This window comes from Sporothrix schenckii (assembly GCF_000961545.1).
Source record: "Sporothrix schenckii 1099-18 chromosome Unknown Cont46, whole genome shotgun sequence".
Classification (NCBI taxonomy): domain Eukaryota; kingdom Fungi; phylum Ascomycota; class Sordariomycetes; order Ophiostomatales; family Ophiostomataceae; genus Sporothrix; species Sporothrix schenckii.
In genome coordinates this window covers 536,297-557,802 of record NW_015971147.1, presented here as the reverse complement: position 1 = coordinate 557,802, position 21,506 = coordinate 536,297, and the positions used below count along the sequence as shown (strand labels likewise).

The following is a 21,506-nucleotide window of genomic DNA, read 5'->3' as shown; positions in this document are numbered from 1 at the left end:
GTGCGTCTGGCGACGAGCAAGGTGGCCGGCAAGGAGGGCGAGATTCCGAGCACCAAGGGCACGTTGAGTGCGTAGAGCACGACACAAAGTACGGTGGGCGGCTGGGGTGTATACATATATTGTCATAGAATCAAAAGCGAGCCAAAATAGAAGAAAACAACACCAACAGAGAGTATAACCCTAACTGCAACTTGAACTGCAACTCTGACTGAAAAAGCAAGTCAAAGTGCAGAGAACGGAGATGTCTCGGCTTGGTGAGAAGGCGAGTCAGTGTGAATGCATCGACAGCTGGTCAACGGCTGGACAAAAAATTACATGACAACTCTCATCATACAAGACTCCGAAAGTAATTTTCAATTGTCACGAAGAACAAAACCCAGTTGAACACTTTTGATGTTGTGTGTCCGTTGTTCTCTGAAAGGCTGTCCGTATTATAAACTGCAAAACCCGTAATACTATAAGCCCCGCTATGACGCAGACCGCCAACCGTTCGTTAGCGGTCCCTGTCCAGCGGCCTCGCATCGGCATTCACACACCTGAAAAGCAAAGCCCGGCACACGCGACCATCAGGCCACTCGCAAAGGCTGCGACGAAAGAGCTGTGCGACACGTTTGAAGCTTACCAAGCCGTCGCATATGTGCATCCCACCATGCGCACGTCCATGAACGACGACGAGGCGAACGCCGCCGGCTGGGAGGCCGTCCGCGGCGCCGTCTACGGCGCAACAAAATACGGCGTGGCCATGGCCTTGTTGGGAGGCATTGGCCAGGCCATGTCACCCATCTACCGGGGACTGACGATCCAGTTCAAAGTGTATGTGGCCGTCTCCACGAACGGCAGCCTCTTTCGTCTTCTTCTTCGTGTCCACTAACTGGCCAGATACATACAAATGTCCGGCATGGTGCTCGGCAGCATGCTCGAGGCCGACAGTCGACTCCGAATGTACGAAGCCAATGTGCGGCACCAGCGACGGATTGCACGGCACAATGCTCGATTGCGGGCGCTGGAAGAGGAGGACGACGAGAAGTAGCGGCAGTGGGGGACTGGAGAGAAGCAGAGATGCCTGGAACTTGGAAAGATGGCGCAGCCGAGGCCACACAAACAAATCCATCCACATCACGTCACACCCCGACACAACTGTACAAATACCATCTCATTTTGTTCGTTCTCGCATTCATGATGTACATAGGCACAAAGGAAGGCTAGCCGGTTACCAGTTTGGAAGACAATCGCAAAATAAAAAAAAGTACAACGGATAAACAAGTCCCGCCTAGATGCCGTGAAACGCCGCCATGCTGGTCAATCGCCCCGTCCCTTTTCTTCCCCATGCTCATTTCCCTTCCACCGTTCCATCGTTCCCTACGGCTTCGGCGGGAACAGCTTCGGGTCCATGTTGAGCTTGCACAGCCGCGCCAGGCACCCGCTCAGCTGCAGCAGCGTCTGCACGCCCTCCAGGATCTTCATGTGCGTAAAGCCAATCTCCCGGATGAACTCGAGCTTGGCGTGCTCGCTGAGCCCGGGCATCGTCTTGGTCACCTTGAACATGGTGCTGATGATGTCGTGGCTCGAGTAGCCCAGGTCCCACAGCTCCCGCAGCGTGTCCAGCGCGGCGTCCACGTTGCCCTCGTGGCACGCCTTGAGCATCGCCTGCACCTTGATCGGGTGCGGCGCGTCCACCACGCGGAAGACGTTGTCGCCGCTGACAAAGCCAAAGCCCGTGTGCGTCGACTGCAGGTTGTTGATGGCCTGCCGCATGTCGCCCTCGGCGCTGAACACGAGCGCCGCCAGGCCGTCGTCGCTGTACCGCACGTTCTCGGCCTCGATGATTTGCAGGAGCCGCTTGACGACCTGCGCGTCCGTCAGCCGCGCGTACCGCAGGATCGCGCACCGCGACTGCAGCGGCTCAATGATCTTGTTGGACTGGTTGCACGCAAAGGCAAACCGCGTCGTGTTCGAGTAGATCTCCATCGTCCGGCGCAGCGCCTGCTGCGCGCCCGACGTCATGCTGTCGGCCTCGTCCAGGATCACGAGCTTGTGCCGCCCGGCCGGCAGCGTGACCTTCTTCTGCGCGAAGCCCTTGATGCGGTTGCGCACGACGTCGATGCCGCGCTCGTCGCTGGCGTTGAGCTCCAGCACCGCCTCCTTGTACGCGTCGCCCAGCAGCTGGCGCGCGAGACACAGCACACTGGTCGTCTTGCCGATGCCGGGCATGCCCGAAATGATAATGTGAGGCATGTTGCCGTCCTTGGCGATGATCTTGAGGCGTTCAATGGTCTCGGTGTTGCCGACGATGTCGTCGAGGAAGACCGGCCGGTATTTCTCGACCCTGGAGCAGTTAGCGGCATGGAACGAGACCTGCGTCGAGACGTCGAGAAAACCCAGATCCACAACCCAACTCACCATGGCAGCTCGTAGTTGGGCGTGCCGTTGGCTGCCGAGGCGAGCGCCTTTTTGGCTGCCGAAGTCGAGGACTCGCCCGGCGTCTCGGGCAGAGGGGCCGCAGCAACAGGCATTGTGTTCGCAGGTATGGAAAAAGGGCGAAAATAACGCCAAAGAAATCGTGTCGCAACGTGGATGCTCGCTATGTCGCCCGAAATGCAAAAGTGGTGTGAGGGCTGTCGTCGTTGTCGTGAGGCGCTGCCATTGACTAGCAATCTGACGAAAAGGCACTTTACGCGACCAGACGCGCTTGCCTGACACGTGCCCTGGAAATTGAGCTCCTGCCCTACAACGCCAAAAGACGCCAAAGCGCGTGGAAGCATTACATAAGCCATTTTGGTGGGTTGGCCCAAGAGAACAAAGAAGGGCCGGACCTTCCAAAAACCATGTGCTTTACTGCGTCATAATGCCCCACATCACCAAAGCTTCAGCATAGAAAAAGCCTCTTATCAAAGATCTTTTCTTTGGACAGTTCAATCGAACGCAGAGGTAACCTACGGCTCTTCAACACGAACCGGTCGCATCGTATCATTTTGGATGGCCTGCGCCGCTGTCCCGGTGCCATAACACCACGCGAGGACTACGTTTCCACGTGACCCGCCCAGGCCGAAACGCCTTGCATAAGCAACCGAGAAAGGAAGGACCGACTCGGCAGGGAGTGCCGGGAGCACAACGTCCCCGCAGAAGCCTCGTTTCTTTCTCCTTTTTCCTTTCTTCCTCCTTTCTCCTTTCTCCTCCCTCACCGCTTTCTCCTCCCTCACCGCTTTCTCCTCCCTCACCGGCACTCTCACTGCCACCATCCACGAACCCAGGCACCCTCGCAGATTTCATCATGCCGGACCTGAGCAAGCACATTACCTTCGAGGACGGGCCCGACGGCCACGACCTCCATGACGGCCAGTCAAGCGCCAGCGACGAAGACCACAATGCAGTCGAAGTCGTCTTTGATCCGTCCAACCCCTACCGCCGCAAGAGCTCCCTCGTTAGTTCCGAGGCCGTGCCACCACGGCTGCGAAAGAACCTGCCGCCGGCGTCATCCACTGACAAGGCGCAGTGCATCGTGCACCACCTGATCGAGGCCCAGCGGGATGTGGGCAACAGTGGCAACAGTGGCGGCGGCGGCAGGCACCACATATCGCTACCGCATCTGCACAAACATCCACACCGCGCATTCAACACCCACGACCAGAGGGACGTCATCGACGACGTGGACGAGGAAGACTATGCTGACGAAGAGCCGCATCAGAGGGCCAAGAATGGCGGCGTGCACCATAGCATCGATGTGTCCAAGTCAGTAGCTGCCACAACAGGAACGGCCGCTGTCCCAGCAAGCGACCCGAGCGGGCACGGCGTGTTTGATGCCTCGGCTGAGCGGGGACTGGACCGGGTGGTTGAGCCCAAGGGCAGCGGTGGAGGACATGGCGGCGTGGACGGCATCAGCAGCAGCAACAACAGCAGCCGCGACGACATTGAGGCCCTCGAGCACCCACTGCCCCGAGGTCGCCGGCATACAATTGTCGAGCCTGTGACCAGCGACAGCGAAGCCGGCCAGGTCGACGAGCACGAGTGGGCGAGCGGCATCACGCACCTGCCCCTGGACACGGCCGACGCGATGGATGACACAGACCGCGAGCCGCCACGACAGCAGCAGCAGCAGCAGCAGCAACGGACACAGACACCGACACCAAAGCCGCAGCAGACGCCCACATCCGCGCCCCGCCTCGTAACCAAAAACACCCAAAAGTCACAAAAGTCCATTGAGCTTGGTTCGCCCATTGGCGGCAGCCCGCTGGACCGCGTTATGTCCGACGGGTCCCGGGGGGCCCCGACAGCATCAACACCGGTGACATTCTGCATAGCCGCCTTCTGACCAAGAAGCAGCTGAGCGAGATGGCCTGGGGCGTGCGCGAGCTGAGTCGGCGCCTGGGTAGCCTGCGCCTGCGGTTCCGGGTCAAGACCATTTTCCTGTTGACCAAGATTTACGACGAAGACCTGCTGCCCAAGACACGCGACCTGACCCTTTGGTTGATGTCACCGGAGCGCGAGATCCGCTACACCGTGTACGTGGAGCGGTCCCTGCGGGGCAACAAGCTCTTTGACGTGCCCGGTTTGCTGCGAGAGGTGCACGGCCTGTACGTGGCAGCCGCTGGCGAGGGCGGTGCGGCAGCAGCAGCGGCAGCCGGCAACGGACCCGACGACATTGCACGGAGGCTGCGCTTCTGGGACGAGGGCATGTGCCGCGTGCGCCCGCACACCTTTGACTTTGTCATCACGCTGGGCGGCGACGGCACGGTGCTGTACGCGAGCTGGCTGTTCCAGCGCATCGTGCCGCCCGTGCTGAGCTTCTCGCTCGGCAGCCTCGGGTTCCTCACCAAGTTTGACTTTGAAGACTACCAGAGCACGCTGACGCGGGCCTTTGCGCAGGGCGTGATCGTCGGCCTGCGGCTGCGCTTCGAGGCCACCATTATGCGCAGCAGCCCGCTTGGGCCCAGCGCGCACCCCGGACGAATCGCGGGCGGGAATTTGTCTGGGGAGAGCGCCAAGGCGCTGGGCGAGGAGCGCTCCTCGCCGCCGGGTGAGCCCGACGCGGCTGCTACGAGTGGGGACGATGAAGCGCAGCGCCGCCAGCGGCGGCGCGACCTGGTCGAGGAGCTCATTGGCGAGGAGAAGGACGACGAGCACACGCACCGTCCGGACGGCACCTACGAGATCCTAAACGAAATCGTCGTCGACCGCGGGCCCAACCCGACCATGTCCTACACGGAAATCTTTGGCGACGACGAGCACTTCACCTCCGTGCTCGCCGACGGCATCTGCGTGTCCACGCCGACCGGATCGACCGCCTACAACCTGGCGGCCGGCGGCTCGCTGTGCCACCCCGAGAACCCCGTGATGCTCGTCACGTCCATTTGCGCGCACACGCTGTCGTTCCGCCCCATTATCCTGCCGGACACGATTGTGCTGCGCGTGGGCGTGCCGTACGACGCGCGCACCAGCTCGTGGGCCAGCTTCGACGGCCGCGAGCGCGTCGAGATGAAGCCGGGCGACTATGTCACCATCAGCGCCAGCCGGTTCCCCTTTGCGTCGGTGCAGGCGCCCGGGCGGCGCAGCGAGGACTGGGTCAACAGCATCAGCGGGAAGCTGGGCTGGAACACGCGGCAAAAGCAAAAGGCCTACAAGGAGTGGGACAAATGAAGGCGTGGGGTGGGTTTGTAAAGTTTGCATGTTCTTGGCGTTTGTGTAATACTTTTGTCATTTGCCTGTTTCCATGTCTTCTCTTCTTTTTCTCTTCTTTTTCGGTGGTTTTATTTTTCTTCTTTTCTTACTTCCATTTCTGGGCGACATATTTGCATTATGGCGGTATAATCACAAACATGTTTTACAATGCTGGGCGGTTTTGATTTTTCTTGGATTCGCACAGTGTACGTCGCCCACACGCTGCATTAATCGTCCGAGATCTGCCAAGTACCGCCCAGACCTCGGATCAGACAGCACAAGTCTGAACCCGTTTCTTTCATGTTATGGGCGGTGAAAATGGGCTCTGTGGATATTCCCTTGTTCGAATTGCTAACGACTTCAATTTCTAGAACCCGTCCAATCCATACTCCATTGGCCCTTGTTTCATTCTATCGGAATAATCCGAGACTGTTATAAGCAAGAAGCAGAAACAAAAAAAAAAATACAAAACAAACCACAAACGCAAACGAAAACGCGAGCACATGACACACAATTAACGCCTAAATCATAACTAAGTCCTATTCCCTGGGACCTCCGTCCGTTCTAATTTCTACTGTGGACTCTTTACTCGTCGTCGTCGACCGTCTCGACAAAGGTCATGGTCAGACCCTGGTCGCCATCGACGTTCAGGTTGACGGCATCAATGGCATCACGACGGGACACGGAAGCAGCAGTTGGCGGAACGACGATACCAGGGACAGACCGGGGAACCGTCTCATCGCGCTTACTCTGAAGGGCTGTATGAATGTCGCAAGTCAGCAATTTGCCGGGGTGATTTCCTTGCGCCACTGAAAGGACATGACTCACAGGCCGGAATGCCAGAGCGGACGTACATGGTGGTCACCTTGGCGCGTACCCGCTTCGGGGAGGCGTCGCCATCGACATCGCGCTTTGCGGCTTTGGCAGCCGTCGCCGTGGAAGGGGAGTTGTCGACGATGATGCCGACACCCGAGCCCTCCTTGCCGGTGCCGAGCTGGACCTTGGGGCCCTTGGTGAGGGCCGCCTCGGCATAGGTCAGGGCGCGGTCGAAGCCGGCCAGGTCGCGCTTCTCGACCGTGGCGGCGTCGTCGCCGTCGTCGTCCTCGTCGTCAGCGGCATCGACCAGTTGCATGCGTGGAGCAATCTCCTTCTTGTTGCCGAGACCCTGGAGGTTAGCAATCTGCTGGGCCTAATTCTTGTTAGCGGATACAACGAGCAGAGGCATTGACCACTTGTATCCCCTGTAGCACGCAACGACGCACCTGCTCGACGAGGGGATCCGAGGCGGCGGCGTTTGTGGTGCCGGCAGCCGACGGGACGGGCACTTCGTTGTTGACCGTGGTGGAGGTGGCAGTGTTGCCGTTGGCGGCGTTGTTGGCGACGGTGGCGGCCGTGTTGACAGCAGCGCCCTCGAGAACGTTCATCAGTTTCGACACGTCCTGCTCGCCGCCGAAGCTAATCTCACCATCACCGACCACCAGTGCGGGTGAGTAGGCGCCGAGGTTGATGTTGAGGGGCAGGGCCGAGGCCAGGCCGGCCATGGCGACGAATGCGTACGCGTAGCGAACCATGATGCGGGAGGAGAGTTGTGAGAGTAGATGAATATGAATGAGATATATATGTGTGCGTGTGTGTGTCAAAAAAATTGACAAAATGTAAACGACTGAAGTAAACAAAAGTGGAAATAATAAAACAGTTAAAAGGTGACGACCAGCGACTGAAGAAGTGAAGAAAAGAGAAAAGAGAACGAAAAAGAATGGTAAAGTGTAGAATGTCTGGACGAGCACAGCTGGTGAAGAAAAGAAAAGGAAGAAAATGAAGACAAACGAAGGGTCAACCTCCCTATATACCTTCATCGCGATGGGCAAGGATTCTATTTCTGTCCGACTAGACTCTAGACCTCCTACCTCTTGGCCTTGTATCTTTGAGACGAAGAACCACAGAGCCATGGAGTCGAGCAAAGGGGCCGAGTCCACAGGCCGATGCGTTTCTGCTGTTTAAGCCAAGACGGATGTGCGCCAGACTGCCTGCTTCGAGGCCAGCAACGGTGCCAGTGCATTCTCCAGTCTTGAAGCATCGCCAAGCTCTACAGCGTCTAGAATACTGTGTACGATGTACGTGACCGTCTTGGCGTGTGCTCTCTTCGCCTCCTTCGCCTCCCTCCTCCCTCTGCTCGTTTGGCAACTCCCGAAACACAGAGGGCTGGACCAACACCGTCTCCCGTTGACAAATATTGGGCGCCAGGGCCAGTACAAGGGTTCAGAGAGAGGCTCACGCTGTGAACCGGTGCCCAGCCAGACCGCGCATCAGGCACAGAGCATCCTGCTTCAAGACACTGCCAAGAGAGGCTCGACGACATTTTGTGCATGGGTCAGGTCTTGTCGCTGGTTCTTGGCAGGCGCTGTCTCTTTTACGGCGAGGGTTTTGCGGTCCTCATCCACATCCCTTTTCGATTTTTTCTTACTTCTTTTACTATTTTGTCTTGGAAACAAACAAGAATTGGCCAAGAGGAGAAGCCAAAAGGCATAACAGAGATAAGCAAAGGGGACAAGAGACGGCATAACGCAGTCGACAGCTTGGCTCGGTCGAGGCTGGAAAACGACAAAATCTACATCCACTTTGCCTGTCCGTCTCTTGGCTCTGCCTCGTCAAACGGCCTCGACCGCTCTTGTACCGGTCGTCGTTCTGTATCCTCGCTGCTCCCGCATTCTCTTTCTCCTTTCTTGGCCGTTTTCTGAACCCTCCTGATGACGGGCGTTGGTAGTTGGTTTCGGTGGGTCATTGTCAGAGAGGTGAGAAACGAGAAAAAAAAACAGTGAAGAGCAGCGTGGTAGAGACCGTTTGCCGTAAAACAAGAGTGGATAAGAGACGTCTCTGAGACTCAGCCAAGCCCTAGGCCAAGCCCTGCGCCAAGCGTTTTGGGGTTACGAGAGAGTCTGGCAAAAGACTGAGATAAATGGGAATGGAAAAGCACAATCAACAGTGATGAGGAACAGCCATGGGGAAATGAAATATTGAGTGAAAAGCGGACAAAAAGTGAAGAAAGCGAGGGAAGAAATAATAGACGGCGAGAAGGAGAGAAGCACACCGGTCTAGTGGTGATGTCGATGTAAATCTTAGTAACCACCACACCCACACAAAAGGAGCGTTCGACGGCCACAACTGTTCAAGATCCAGATCGACTCGTTCTCGGAGAATTACAATGTGCATACACACCCTCCATTTGCCTGTGTCATTTTCCAGTCATACTCTCGGCTCTGGCCTCTCTTATCTCGCAACAGCCGTCTCCGCGAACATTTAGCTGCCCAGCGCCCTACTCGCTGCATGGCTTGGACCCCATTTGCCGAGCCAAGAAGGCCCTCCCAAGACATTTCATCGACAGGCGGCTGATCAAACTGCCGGCCAAGAACCGCGGAGCCCGCGACAGGCCGCAACACAGCCAAGAACACTCAGAAACAAGTGCAAAGAGAGAGAAAAAGGAGACAGCCAATGAGACGCTATGTGAAAAGCGACAAGTGACGAAGTCCGGCAGGTAAAATCTGAGGCAGCTTCTTCTTGGCTGCGACGCGGCCTCCAGGTCAAGGTACTGTGGAGGCGACGGATCCCCCAAGTGTCTTCTCGAAGACACTTACGAATTATACATTCCGAATGCAACATTGTTCTTGCCGATGTTCGCAGACGGTGAATCGTCCAGCCTGGAGCGAGTGTCTTGAAGATGAAAACGAAGCATTTCGATCTGGACCGCACAGTGGCAGATATAGTGGGTACAGCAGGCTACAGTGGGCTTCAGCGGGCTGGCGACGGCGCGGGACGCACCCACTTAATAATGATCCACTAAGACAAACAAACAGCCAATCACAACCAGCCGTCTTACAGCTCTTATTACATAATCCATTCACCCTAGCAACGGATGTCAATAAACCACATGTGGATACCGCGATGCACGCACCACCAGCTAATCCATCTACACTCCAGTGCAACGCCTATCCATGCCTGCTCGCCACTTTATCTCGCCAGCGAAGAGCCACTTTTTGCTCCATCTGCTGCTGAGTGACGACGTTTCTTTCCTCTTCGAGCAAGAAGTGGGCTTCGTTGGCGCCATTCTCCCACGACGTAATATGCTTTTATTTTTCAAGTCCTGTCGTTTGCTGTCTCCGCCTCTTCTCTCCTCCCCTCGATGCATTCATCGCGCCAGCTGCGGTTTCGAGACGTTGCCAACGACATTGTCGACACGCTGATTGGCATTTCCGCCGAGCCCCGCCTGATGCCCGGCGCCGCTGCCGTGCCGCCTGCACAGATTGTGAAGGCAGACGACGACACCATTCGTACCAGCAGCCACACGACCAACAACAACATCAACACCACCACCAGTATCGCCATGGCCACTGCGACACCCGTGCGCGCCGTCCGCTCCTCGGCCTCGACGCCTTCCCTGCGCTCGCGCGACGGCACTGTGCCGCCACACGCCCGGATGGATCCCGGCGGCAATGTGCGCGTGGTCGTCCGCGTCCGCGCCTTTCTCCCACGCGGTGCGTTTTTTTTTGTGCCCTCGTCTCGGCACGGTTTGATTTGATCGTGACTAACGCCAGACGCCCCTGCAGAAATCGAGAAAAACACTCAATGCCTCATCCAGATGAACCCCGTGACCCAGGCCACGACTCTTCTGGCCCCAGCATCCGCCGAGCGCGCGGAGACGCCCACCGCCGGATTCGCCAAAGCCGCAAGCCGCCGGGCCAACCTCGAAGACCGCTCCTTTACATTTGACAACTCGTTCTGGAGCCACTCGCGCGACGACGAGCACTATGCAGAGCAGGCAGACGTGTACAACAGCCTGGGCGAAGAGTTTCTCGACCACAACTTTGAGGGCTACCACACGTGCATTTTCGCCTACGGGCAGACGGGCTCCGGCAAGAGCTACACCATGATGGGCACGCCCAGCGAGCCCGGCCTGATCCCGCGCACCTGCGAGGATCTGTTCCAGCGCATCGCCGCGGCGCAGAGCGAGACGCCTAACATTGCCTACAACGTGCGGGTGTCCTACTTTGAGGTGTACAACGAGCACGTGCGGGATCTGCTGGTCCCCGTCGCGCCCGCGCAGCCGTCGTACTACCTCAAGATCCGCGAGTCGCCCACCGAGGGCCCGTACGTCAAGGACCTGACCGAGGTGCCCGTGCGCAGCCTCGACGAGATCCTGCGCTACATGCAGATGGGCGACCGGTCACGCACCGTGGCCTCTACGAAAATGAACGACACGTCCAGCCGCAGCCACGCCGTGTTTACCATTCTGCTGCGCCAGATCCACCACGACATGGAGACGGACGAGACGACGGAGCGCAGCTCGCGCATCCGGCTGGTCGATCTGGCGGGCAGCGAGCGGGCCAAGGCCACGGAGGCGACCGGCCAGCGGTTGCGGGAGGGCAGCAACATCAACAAGTCGCTCACGACGCTGGGCCGTGTGATTGCGGCGCTGGCCGATCCCAAAAGCGGCACCCCGCGCAAGGGCGGGGGCCCCGCCGCGAAGGGCAAGACGCGGCAGCCGGCGCGCGGCACACGCGCCGGCAGCGTCGACCAGATCGTGCCGTACCGCGATTCCATCCTGACGTGGCTGCTCAAGGACTCGCTGGGCGGCAACTCCAAGACGGCCATGATTGCCTGCATTGCGCCGGGCGACTACGACGAGACGCTGTCGACGCTGCGCTACGCCGACCAGGCCAAGCGCATCCGCACGCGCGCCGTGGTCAACCAGGACAGCATGTCGACGGCCGAGCGCGACGCCCAGATGGCCGCCATGGCCGAGGAGATTCGGCGCCTGCAGCTGTCGGTGTCGGACTACTCGCAGCGCTGGGAGCGCGACGCGGCCCAGGCCGCCCAGCACGCCCAGCAGCACGAGGCCCGCGAAGCACGCGACGCCGCCCGCGAGGCCCGGCTCGAGGAGTACCAGACGCGCGTCGCCACGATGCAGCGCATGATGGAGGAGAAGGCGCTGGTGGCCGAGGGCAAGATCCGCCGGCTGCAGACCGAGAACGAGGCCCTGCGCCTGCACCTCAAGCTGGCCGTCGACTCGCTCAAGAACCCGATCCCGGCGGTCACGCCGTCGCCGTCCCTGGCCCACGTGGGCATTGACAGCATCGATTCAGACAACACGCGCCGCCGCAGCAGTCTCTTCCAAGACGCCCATGGCGGCGACCGGCGGCGCAGCGGTGCCGGGGGACGGCGGCTGCGCATGTCGCTCGACCCGGGCGGCCTGCTTGTCGAGGAGCGGCTGGAGGCAGGCGGCGAGGGCGATGGGTACGAGACAGCAAAGGGCTCGCCCAAGAAGACGGCCGACAAGGAGAATCTCGTGGACGAGGCCTACTACGACGAGGACGACGAACAGGACGTTGGCGAAGAGGACGGCGACGGCGCCAGCGACGGCGACGACTACGACTACGGCGACGACATGGAAGAGTACATGCAGTCGCTGCTGTCCGACCTGGGCATGTTCCGCCGCAAGATTGGCGACGACAAGCAGCGCTTCATCTCTGCCGAGCCTGGCCTGGGGACGGCTGCGGGGCGGCTTCCCCTGGCGCCGAGGGTGAATGTGTAGGAGCGAGTGCGCGTGAGGAAACGAGCATGAAGCATGGAAGGACTGGGGATTGCATGGATCACGGCCAAGGTTTTCTTTTGAGTTTGTCGTTAGTTTTATTTTGTTCTCTCCTCGTTTCTGTGTTTTTCTTTTACATTGTTGTACAGCGTACGGCTTTTGGGCGCATAACGAAATCAAACGGTCTTCTTTGTTTACTTTGAGAACGTGTGAAATGCAGAAGATGAAGATGCCGTTTTTCTTCGACAAGTTCGACATGTTCTTCCAAAACCTTCACATGAATCTGCCTGCAACACGATCATGGCAAAGTGTTCTTGCCCTTGGAGTGGCGGGCCATTGAGCCAATGAGCTTGCCGTGTGCGCGTTGTTGGCTTACAAGGCCATTTCCTAATCGGGTAATTTGTTTGGTTCACGATGTCAGCCTAGTGCCAAAACGAAAAGCGGCAACTGCACATGTGCACGAGGAAGGCACGATGCACGCGGCTCGTTTCTCGTCTCCTACTAATAATCAAAGGCATGACGATATACGGCTGGTTGCTTGTCATCCTTGGAAGCACAGAGAACAAACGAGACGTGTTTTGATTACGGGCCATCGTCCTGATTCGCAACTCGTGCTCCGATTTGCGGCGTCAAATGGCTCGAAGAGAGTCCAGCAGCAGACAGCCTGACTGTATATGACGACACCTGTACGTTTATAGTAAAAGTAAGGAGTGCTTACATTCTGCTTTCTATCACAAGTGTGCACAACACGTCACCAGGTCTCGCAAGTCTCATCGAGTAGCTTCAAAGCCCTTTTCATTGCAACAGTACGTCAAATACAAACCAAGCATCGTCACCAACATGGCCTTACACATACCACAGGAGTCATCTGCTCTGTTTCCTTCTTTCAACTTCTTTTCGCCAATCTTTTTGTGCATAAAAGGCCGGCCTCTTCCTCTCGTCTTTGCAATCTTCGTCTCCTCCTTCATCCGCATGCTCAGTCTTCTTGAGAACACGTTTGCTCCCAAGATAATTTTCACATCTTCGCAATCTCACACTATTTTTCTTGTTCAGCAAAGAACTCAAAAACAAACAGTATGTTTTCTTTTCCTACACACAGCCTCACCTCATCTTCCCGTCTTCCATTCTTGTCCACTTTCTCATATGCCCTTTTTGCCCTTTATTGATTTATTGCTCTCATCTTGTCTTCGGCATCGATCATCCCCCACAGTTGATTATTTGACTAACAAATTCACAGATTCGTCATCATGGCTCCCATTATGCTGATGAACACACATCCCAGGCTGTATCCCAAGTGGTGGTGGGATCCGCCGGCGTCTTCAAGCCTGTACATCCCGCCACCCAGCCGGGAGACAGTGTGTACGCTGCCTGTCTGTGCACGCAAGATGGTCGACTCACGTGTTCAGAACGCCTCCGAGGCCATCGTTGAGCGCCAACTCCTCGAGAGCTTCTTTTACAGGGACTTTGCGTGCACACGCGACGTGGTCTGCTCGGAGAGAAAGGTCGTCTTGGCGTTTGCCCAGCTTCCTCAGCACATGCGCGCCGGTCTGGAAGACCTGCACGTCATGCTTTGCCGCATGGTCGTGGCACATGCCTGCTGCGAAAACCGCATGGGCCACGCCGCCGACCTCGCTAGGTATGCGCGCATGATCCACGCGCCTGGCCTCGAGGGCATACTGGACGGCTGGATGTACGAGCGGTGCGCCACGTACGAGCACTACAAGGCGATTGTGGATGACGAAGGCACCGCCCCAGAAGAGCGAAGAACGGCCGAAATGCGCATGACGCGCGCGCTTCTGAACCACTTCTACCGCCTGACGGGGCTGACCAACCCCGTCCTCCGCCAAGCGTCACGTTTTACCTCAACCAAGCGCCCTTGTGGTCCGGACGCTATGGTGGAGGACGAGAAGACGTCCCATCGTGCTCCGCTCACCAAAAAGCCTAGGCTGTCGCTTGTTACTAAGCCAGCGGCTTGTTTGGGGCCAGATATGGCCAAGACGGCGCGCATGAAAACACAGCGTATGGAGGACAGTGTAGTGGTGAAGAAGGAGGCGCCAGAGCACTCGCATACGAAGCTGTTCCACTGTTCTTACAAAGATTCTTCCTCGGAGGCTTCCAAGAAGTCCTGCCAGGAGACCTTCCGGAAGGCGCCAAAGCTGCCATCGCCTATGACAGTGTCGGAGGCTTTTTCGGCGAATGCAAAGAATGCGTCAAAGGAGGTGCCTGACCCGGTGGTTGTGAAGACGCCAAAGGAGACTCCCAAGACGCTCTCTCAGGAGTCTTTGAAGGAGGCCCCTGAGAAGCCCTCCGAGGAAACGCCTACGAAAAATCCTGCGAAAAAGGCGCCTTCGCCCAGTATGTTTGGCGACGACTCCGACTCGTCGGACGACGACTATATTGGAATTGTTGCAATGGCCGGCGTTGGTCGTCCCAGGGACCCGCCAAAGCCTGTACCTAGTGAGCGTGACAAGCGCAAGGAGATTCGGGACCAGAAGAAGCTTCTTGCTCAGTATTCTGGCTCCCGCCCTTGATGCGACGAATGGTTTTTTGTTACTTTTGTTACTTTTACTACTTTGTTACTTTTTTTATGTTGCTATTGTTCACTTTGTTCTTTTGTTACTTGTTACTTTTGTTTACTTTCTTTACTTTCTTTACTTTCTTTACTTTGGTTTACTTTGGTTTAATTTCCTTCTTGGATAGGTTTGTCTCGTCTTTCCAAAAGGAAAGGAGACCTGGTTTGATTTTATAAAATACTAAATGTCCGCAAGGCACAAAAAATGTAAGAAAATGGCGAAGAAAATATTAAAAAAAATAGGTTACATGTATCGAAACAAGTTTTTTTTTTATAAAAAACAAAAACAAAACAAAACTTACCACCAAAAAAAGTGAAAGAAGAGTAAATAAATAGAAAATTATTGGTTATATGGCCTGCATAAACGATCCACGAGAATATTAGGTTCATGCCCTGTATTCCCGTGCCATCACCTCTCTCTCTTTCGTGATGCGATGAAGTTGGTAATGTGCCGTTAAAGTCACGTGCACACCACGGCTTACACGACTGTCGTCCCGAAACACGATGCGACAGTCAGTGGAGAATCCCCTCAGTGGGGCTTTCAGGGCGCCGTGGGGGATGCTCGTAGCCAGTCGTTGTGGCCTCCCTGAATTCCAGCGCTCTTTTCTCGACTTTTTCGAGTTAGTTGCAGCGGCCCAGCGCGTGTTCTCCAGCTAGCGCCCTGTCTAGCGCTGTCTGGTCCCCCATTTCGCCGTGTTAGTGCCTTTCCACAGCGCTTCGCTGCACCCTTTTGCAGTGGTTGAATCGCGATGTCTTGGACCCCTCGTCAACAGAGGCGATGTGGGCGGGTCGGCCCCTCTGTTTCAGAGCCCCCGAGCTCAGGAGAGCTTCAACCAAACGATATGTATGGCGAGCGAGCATTATGTCCTTTTCATCTGGTTTGAGGTTTCATTCCGAGATCCGCGTTTACGTACTGTGCCTTGAAATAGGGAAGGAGCGACGCAGCTCGGGGAATGGGTTGTTGACAGGGGCAAGGACGCAAGGACGGACGGAGAGGAGTGACGAGGCAGGTGCGCGCGGATGCGAATGGCTGTGGCTTCCTTCTTTGGTGTTTTCGGTCTTTCCTAAAACGTTCGTCATAGCTATCTCCTTTCTCTCCTTTTTTCGCCTTCACTTTGACCTTCTTACTTTTCTCTTTCTTCTCGTCTCACCATCTCGTCCTTTGTCTCTCGGCCAGCCTCCTTTCCGCCCGAACCCTGTCCGCCCTGTCCAACCAGAAGCGAGTGCCTTGCGCATCGGTCTCCTTTTGTAACCCCTCCATCTACGGCGCCTATTTCGGAGAATACAAACTTCTCACGTCTTTATTTTCTTTATGTTCTTTTTCTTTTCGTACTCGATCCTCTCATCTTGACCCGACCTCCCTCATCATACTTACCGACCGCAACCCCGTCGCGCACTCACAATGGCAGCCCGTCCGACCCTCTTCACCCGCGGCCTCTCCTCGCTCTCCAAGAGCTCCTCCGCCGACCCCAACTCTCCGGGTGGCGTCACGACGCCCTCCGAGCAGCGCGACGATGCCAAGCGCAACTTTCTCAAGACAATGCGCGCGCTGCCCACCCAGCACTATTGGAATGTCTACTTTGACCGACCAGGCAAGGAGGCGGGCGCCGGGGAGGGCAAGAATGGAAACAAGGAGGACGAGAGGAAAGAAAACTACCAGGCCCAGCTCGAGCAGCTGGGCGCCCAGATCGAGTCCGTCCAGGACTTTTGGCGCTATGCCAACAACACGCCCGTCGACCAGATCAAGATGCGCGAGTCCATCTACCTGTTCAAGTCTGGGTTCCGCCCCATCTGGGAAGACCGCCGCAACATCAACGGCGGCAGCTGGACGTTCCGCGTGCCCAAGAGCATCGGCCCGGACGTCTGGACGCGCATCCAGCTGCTGGCCATTGGCGAGAAGCTACAGAGCGTACTGGACGAAGGTGAGTCTCCCCCAACCATGGCCCATACCGTATTCTTTCCTTGTGTTTACACCCGGCTGACCTCCCCCCGTCCACCCAGGCGACACAATCTGCGGCGTGGGCTTGTCTGTGCGGTTCAACTCGCACCTCATTTCCATCTGGCACCGCGAGTCGTCCAAGAAGAAATCCGTCGACAACCTGCTCGCGTGCGTGCTCGAGGAGCTGCCGGCCGAGCTGAGGCCCAAGGCCGACGGCTACTTTTACAAGAAGCACTCGGACCACGCCGGCTTCAAGGCCCCGCCCGAGCTGCAGGCTGTGCTCGACTCGCAGAAGAAGCGCGACGAAATGGCGGCGGCGGCAGCCAAGGAGGCGGCAGCGGCCAAGGAGTCAGCGGCGGCCGCCGAGGCGTAGGCCTCTCACACAGATGGCACCAAAGCGGGCGAGGCGAGGTATATACACTTGGGACATTCGTTGGAACTTTGTCATTTCTGCATTTTTCACTATATACGCCGGAGCAGCTTCTTGTGTGTTGCCCACTTTACCAGTTCTCGTTATTTCATAATTTCCTAGCATACATTCATGGCGTTACTTTTTGCCTTTGGTTTTCTCCCAGTCTGTCACGACAATGGATTGATGTCTCCTTGCACCTTTGCTGTTTGCCTCCCTCAGCCATCCAGTCTTTGCGACCAATTGTCTTGTGCTAACAGCCACGTGGTAGAACACGTCAGGAATGCCTACATCAGTGTGTTTGTGCGTCCTTAACTTGGCGCGGTGCTGTATGTCGGGGTGACGTCGGGTTCGGAGGCCTGTCTTCATATAGGCCGTCCCTATCAAGCTACCCGACGTAATGAGACGATGGTCTGTTCGTCGCCCAGCATGGCACCCTCTGCCACTGTCGGGTCACGTTGTCGACGCAGCCTTTTCGCACGCCATGCGCGATCATCCGTTGCCATTGTCTTCGACAGAGACAGGATTGTCGCTTCACGAGTTTGTCTTTCATTCCCCGCTTCTAGACATGCCTCATCGCCAGACACCCGCACGTCGCATCACGTTCTCAAAGGCGTCCCGGTCCACGCCGGCCGTCACGCCCGCTCCGCCGTTGGCCTCCAGCACCATGTCGCGCAGCACATCGTCGGCCACGTCCTCTTTGAGCGTCGCAGCAATCCGTCGCAAGTGCGCTACAGTGATTATGTCGCCTGTCGTCGCCGCCGACGCCGCCGCCGACTGGCCGTGACCCACAAAGAGATTGAACGCCTCGTCCACTTCCTGGGCCTGCTCGGCCCGCGACGTCCGGTCGGCGCGCGCGCGCATCTGCAGGGCGCAAATGGCCACAAAGGACGGGTAGACGGCAAACCCTTCGTCGTCCGGGTCGAGGATGCCGACAAACTCGCTGAGCTCGGCGCGCGAGGCGGGCGGGATGCCAAGGGCGATGAGGGCGCGGCGCAGATCGCCAATCGGGAGGACGCCGTCCTTTTCGCCGTCCATGGGCTCGGCAAAAAGGCCAAAGGCCTCACGAATTTCGGCCTCTTCCTGCGCGGAGATGTTGTTCTCACGGGCGAGTTTGGAAGGACGAGGGGCTTTGTCCTTGTCGGCGGCGGTCGCTGAAGAGGAAGCAGCAGACGCCGAGGCTTTGCGTTTGGGAGGCTGGAGAGGGAGGGTATAAGTCAGCATCAATCGTGGGCATGTGCAGGATCCTGGCAGCATACGTACCATGGCTGGTGTTGGAGTGTCAAGGGTGCAGGTTAACTGACAAGTTACGAACCGTAGATGGGTCTTTGACAAGACAGTCAAAGACTGGGGTGACGCGCAAATCAAAGAGTGGAGCCGAGAACGGCAACACGCCATCACGTGCCAGATGATTATCTAATTCTGCAGGCAGATTAAATGGTTTGAAATTTCGCAGTGGACACTGTCAAAAATCTCTTCTTCCTCTTTCAACGACCAAACACGTTCGGTTTCTTGGGTGTGTTGTAAACTATCCCGCGCGTTGACGTTGCCGTTGCCAGCGAGTTGTTTGTAATAACTCTCATGATGGCAGCGGCAACACAAGGTAAGGAGGCATATACTCATTGTGTATTGTCTGGTAGTTTTTTCTTCGTTTTTTTTTGTTCTTTTGTTCTTCGTTTTACTTCCTCTCTCTCTTCACAACTACACACCTTCGTACACCCGCTTCTAAAATAGCTAGAGCTTGCCGTTTGAGACAGAATCACCGATTCGCCCCCACAGCGTGCAAGTGTGGACAGTGAAGCAAGATGAAAACGCTGGGTCTTTACTCTTCTTGAAGGCCTCCGTCTGGGTCGAACCGCCGTCTTTTCTCATAGATGGCAAGACCGGCCCGCGGAGACATCTATTTCCTCTGTTCCTAATTTCTGACTCTCTTCACTCTTTATGGTTACGTTGACTGTAGCGCGTCTTCCTGCTATGTACACTCTTGTTGCCCTTACTGCCCCGGCTTGGCTGCTCCCGGCGTCTGTCCTGGCGCCCTGACCGGGTCCAGCTGCTCTGGTGCTGGACGCAACGGCCACATGTCACCATCCGGCGGCATCGCTAGCAGCGGTAGAGCCGCCTGCGACGCGGCGTGGCCGGCGGCCGCAGCGGCACGCACAACGTCGGCGGCCGCAAACTGCTCAAACTGCAGGTCGGGGTGCGGCCACTTGTCGCGGCCGCCCGTCGCGGCTGGCAGCACGTACTCCACAGCCGGAAACAAGCTGGGCCACAGTCGTTCCCCGCCGTCTTGCCGGTCCGCCACCATGGCCAGCCGTGTCAGGGCCAGCAGGTTAAAGGTCGAGTAGTGCCAGCTGCGTGTCCGCGCCAGCTCGGCCGGCTGCCGCCCGTCTGCCTCGATGGTTGCCGGGATGTGCGTGTGCACGGCATGGGCTACTTCCTGGGCGACCTGGTCCGTGTCGCCGACGTACGCAGCAATCGTCGCCACCAGCATGGCCGCAAAGCTGCCGTGGTTGCTGCGCTCGGCGTGCTCGGTCTGTCCAAACGCGCCGTCGACCAGCCACGCGAGGAACGAGCGGTTCCAATCCCGGAAGCCGGCGTCGTCCTCGTCCGTCCATCCGTCGTCTGTGCCTTCTGTGCCTTTTGTGCCTTTTGTGCTCTGCTCCCGCAGCAGGATGGCCGCATCCAAGACGCTGGCGTACGCCTGCGAAAAGTCAATGATGCCAATCGCGCGGCCCGTGTTGACGCCCGGGATCAGCTGTGCATGATCCAGGTTGGGGCGCATGGCCGTGGCTGGGGCCACGAACCAGGTACGCAGCACGCGCGCCGCGTGTGTGGCATACTTGGCATTGTCGGTGTAAAAGGAGGCGAGAGCGAGCACGTAGGCCGCGCGAAAGACTTTTTCGACGTAGACGCGGTCGGTGTACGTCAGGACTTCGGGGTTCTTCTGGCCGTCACGCTGGATGTAGGGCAAACCGCCTTCGCTGGCGCGTGCCGGGTCAGGCCAGTAGTACGGTGCTTGGCTGACGTAGTCGTGGAGGTTGCCGCTGGGGCCAGCCTTGGCTTTGTCAACGACGGACCACGGCCCCTGGGTCAACCAGCCGTCTGCTTCAGTGGTGAGTTGATCCAGGGCCACACGGAGGGCTGTGTTGCTGTCGTTCTTGTTGTCGTCGTGAAGGTGGGCCTTGATGGCGGCCAGCTCCCGGCCGTCGAGGGTGACCGTTTGGGGTATGTAGGCGGCCATGATCGAAAATACGTCGCAGTGTAGATGGGACAGTTGAGGTATCGAGAGTCGACGGAGGTGGAGAAGAAGTTGCCGATGATATCAGGGAAGGAACTGGTCGATGGGCTGGCCAGGTGAGGAAGGAGCTACCTTCCGCAGGTGTTTCCCTTTTTGATCATCGCAACACTGCCGTCGACAGGTGGAAGTTCGTCGACATCCGGCCGGTGGACGTTGTCACGGCCTGTGAGACGGCCCGTCGATACACTTCGTTTCTCCAGTCATTTTGTTGTCTTCTTTCGCGTCGGCCTTTCTGTGACAAAATGGGACACAAACTGCAAGGACGTCTACCAACGACTCTTACTGGTGGGAAAGTTTGACGCAGGTAGAGAAACGGTTGCTTTCCGGGAAGGTGCCCTGCGGAGTAGTTGGAGATTGGCGCACCTGCCAGTTAGGAACAGTTGGAGGTGTGTCGGATGCTATCGGCCACGCCCGCCGAAGACCCACAAAATAGCCCGGTCCATCGGCCCAATCCACCACCGCCCTGATATAAGAGAATATCAAGAACATTTTCTATATCCACCCATGGCGTGTGAGTCGTCCAAAAGGCAACCACGCAACACCCACTTCCTCGGTCAAGCTCCTCCAGGATCTAAAGTTCGTTTGCCTCCTCTTTCTGATCCTCATTTTCATATTCCGTGGTTGCAATGACATTATAGGACCGTGTGCGGCGTGCGTAATACATCGTATGTTTGTGTCCAAGTGGGCCACATCACCGCCCGCGGCTTTGGCTTGTCCGATGTTTTAAGATGTGTAAAATGGATCCAGACGTAAGACTGATCAACCCCGAGGCGAAAGGACAATGTTCTCCCGGCGCTCCACAGTCCTTTTGGCACTTGAGGAGACGGAGGGTGTATGAAAGATGGGGCAACTAGTGCAATAGCAAGAACGGACTTTGAGGAGCGAGTGAGCGTGGATTGAGGCATACGTGAGGAGAACCAGCACAGACTGCGGCTAGCGGGCAACGAACAGGAAGACCGAATAACACCGAGGATTAATGAGGAGCGCCGCATGACAAGGAGAGAAACGAAGCAAGGTGAAGCCCAAAGAATGATGCAGGGCTGGCGACGC

The 21,506-nt window shown here is 57.2% G+C and overlaps 11 protein-coding genes across 11 annotated transcripts in view; 6 read left to right on the top strand and 5 right to left on the bottom strand.

Moving 5' to 3' along the window:
- The window catches only part of SPSK_10999 (imidazoleglycerol-phosphate dehydratase), a gene marked incomplete at both ends in the record, with an annotated part of 844 nt that extends 769 nt beyond the window's left edge, over positions 1-75 (top strand). The window contains one exon of the mRNA XM_016737220.1: positions 1-75. This exon is cut by the window's left edge and continues 218 nt beyond it. Within this exon, the coding sequence (XP_016586488.1) occupies positions 1-75 (75 nt within the window).
- Positions 76-469: 394 nt separating this feature from the next.
- On the top strand, positions 470-1,030 carry SPSK_04593 (uncharacterized protein; the record flags this gene model as incomplete). The annotated part of the gene is made up of 2 exons (XM_016731394.1): positions 470-813; positions 880-1,030. 2 exons carry the CDS (start codon positions 470-472, stop codon positions 1,028-1,030), a joined length of 495 nt encoding a protein of 164 aa, XP_016586487.1.
- A 329-nt stretch (positions 1,031-1,359) lies between these two features.
- Positions 1,360-2,513, bottom strand: SPSK_04381 (replication factor C subunit 2/4; the record flags this gene model as incomplete). Its single annotated transcript, XM_016731189.1, has 2 exons — positions 1,360-2,326; positions 2,401-2,513. The coding sequence occupies 2 exons, from the start codon at positions 2,511-2,513 to the stop codon at positions 1,360-1,362; spliced, it is 1,080 nt and encodes a 359-aa protein (XP_016586486.1).
- Positions 2,514-3,271: 758 nt separating this feature from the next.
- SPSK_10997 (NAD+ kinase) lies at positions 3,272-5,634 on the top strand (the record flags this gene model as incomplete). The annotated part of the gene is made up of 2 exons (XM_016737218.1): positions 3,272-4,191; positions 4,299-5,634. The coding sequence occupies 2 exons, from the start codon at positions 3,272-3,274 to the stop codon at positions 5,632-5,634; spliced, it is 2,256 nt and encodes a 751-aa protein (XP_016586485.1).
- A 606-nt stretch (positions 5,635-6,240) lies between these two features.
- Positions 6,241-7,226, bottom strand: SPSK_04448 (uncharacterized protein; the record flags this gene model as incomplete). The annotated part of the gene is made up of 3 exons (XM_016731255.1): positions 6,241-6,413; positions 6,484-6,844; positions 6,918-7,226. 3 exons carry the CDS (start codon positions 7,224-7,226, stop codon positions 6,241-6,243), a joined length of 843 nt encoding a protein of 280 aa, XP_016586484.1.
- A 426-nt stretch (positions 7,227-7,652) lies between these two features.
- SPSK_04676 (uncharacterized protein) lies at positions 7,653-8,014 on the bottom strand (the record flags this gene model as incomplete). Its single annotated transcript, XM_016731476.1, has 2 exons — positions 7,653-7,750; positions 7,774-8,014. 2 exons carry the CDS (start codon positions 8,012-8,014, stop codon positions 7,653-7,655), a joined length of 339 nt encoding a protein of 112 aa, XP_016586483.1.
- A 1,818-nt stretch (positions 8,015-9,832) lies between these two features.
- On the top strand, positions 9,833-12,241 carry SPSK_04022 (uncharacterized protein; the record flags this gene model as incomplete). The annotated part of the gene is made up of 2 exons (XM_016730836.1): positions 9,833-10,184; positions 10,245-12,241. The coding sequence occupies 2 exons, from the start codon at positions 9,833-9,835 to the stop codon at positions 12,239-12,241; spliced, it is 2,349 nt and encodes a 782-aa protein (XP_016586482.1).
- Positions 12,242-13,485: 1,244 nt separating this feature from the next.
- On the top strand, positions 13,486-14,769 carry SPSK_04323 (uncharacterized protein; the record flags this gene model as incomplete). The annotated part of the gene is made up of 1 exon (XM_016731131.1): positions 13,486-14,769. The coding sequence occupies one exon, from the start codon at positions 13,486-13,488 to the stop codon at positions 14,767-14,769; it is 1,284 nt and encodes a 427-aa protein (XP_016586481.1).
- Positions 14,770-16,212: 1,443 nt separating this feature from the next.
- SPSK_04483 (translation initiation factor 4E) lies at positions 16,213-17,122 on the top strand (the record flags this gene model as incomplete). Its single annotated transcript, XM_016731288.1, has 2 exons — positions 16,213-16,732; positions 16,812-17,122. 2 exons carry the CDS (start codon positions 16,213-16,215, stop codon positions 17,120-17,122), a joined length of 831 nt encoding a protein of 276 aa, XP_016586480.1.
- A 609-nt stretch (positions 17,123-17,731) lies between these two features.
- On the bottom strand, positions 17,732-18,424 carry SPSK_04549 (uncharacterized protein; the record flags this gene model as incomplete). The annotated part of the gene is made up of 1 exon (XM_016731352.1): positions 17,732-18,424. One exon carries the CDS (start codon positions 18,422-18,424, stop codon positions 17,732-17,734), a length of 693 nt encoding a protein of 230 aa, XP_016586479.1.
- Positions 18,425-19,151: 727 nt separating this feature from the next.
- SPSK_04339 (uncharacterized protein) lies at positions 19,152-20,399 on the bottom strand (the record flags this gene model as incomplete). Its single annotated transcript, XM_016731147.1, has 1 exon — positions 19,152-20,399. One exon carries the CDS (start codon positions 20,397-20,399, stop codon positions 19,152-19,154), a length of 1,248 nt encoding a protein of 415 aa, XP_016586478.1.
- Positions 20,400-21,506: the final 1,107 nt, after the last annotated feature.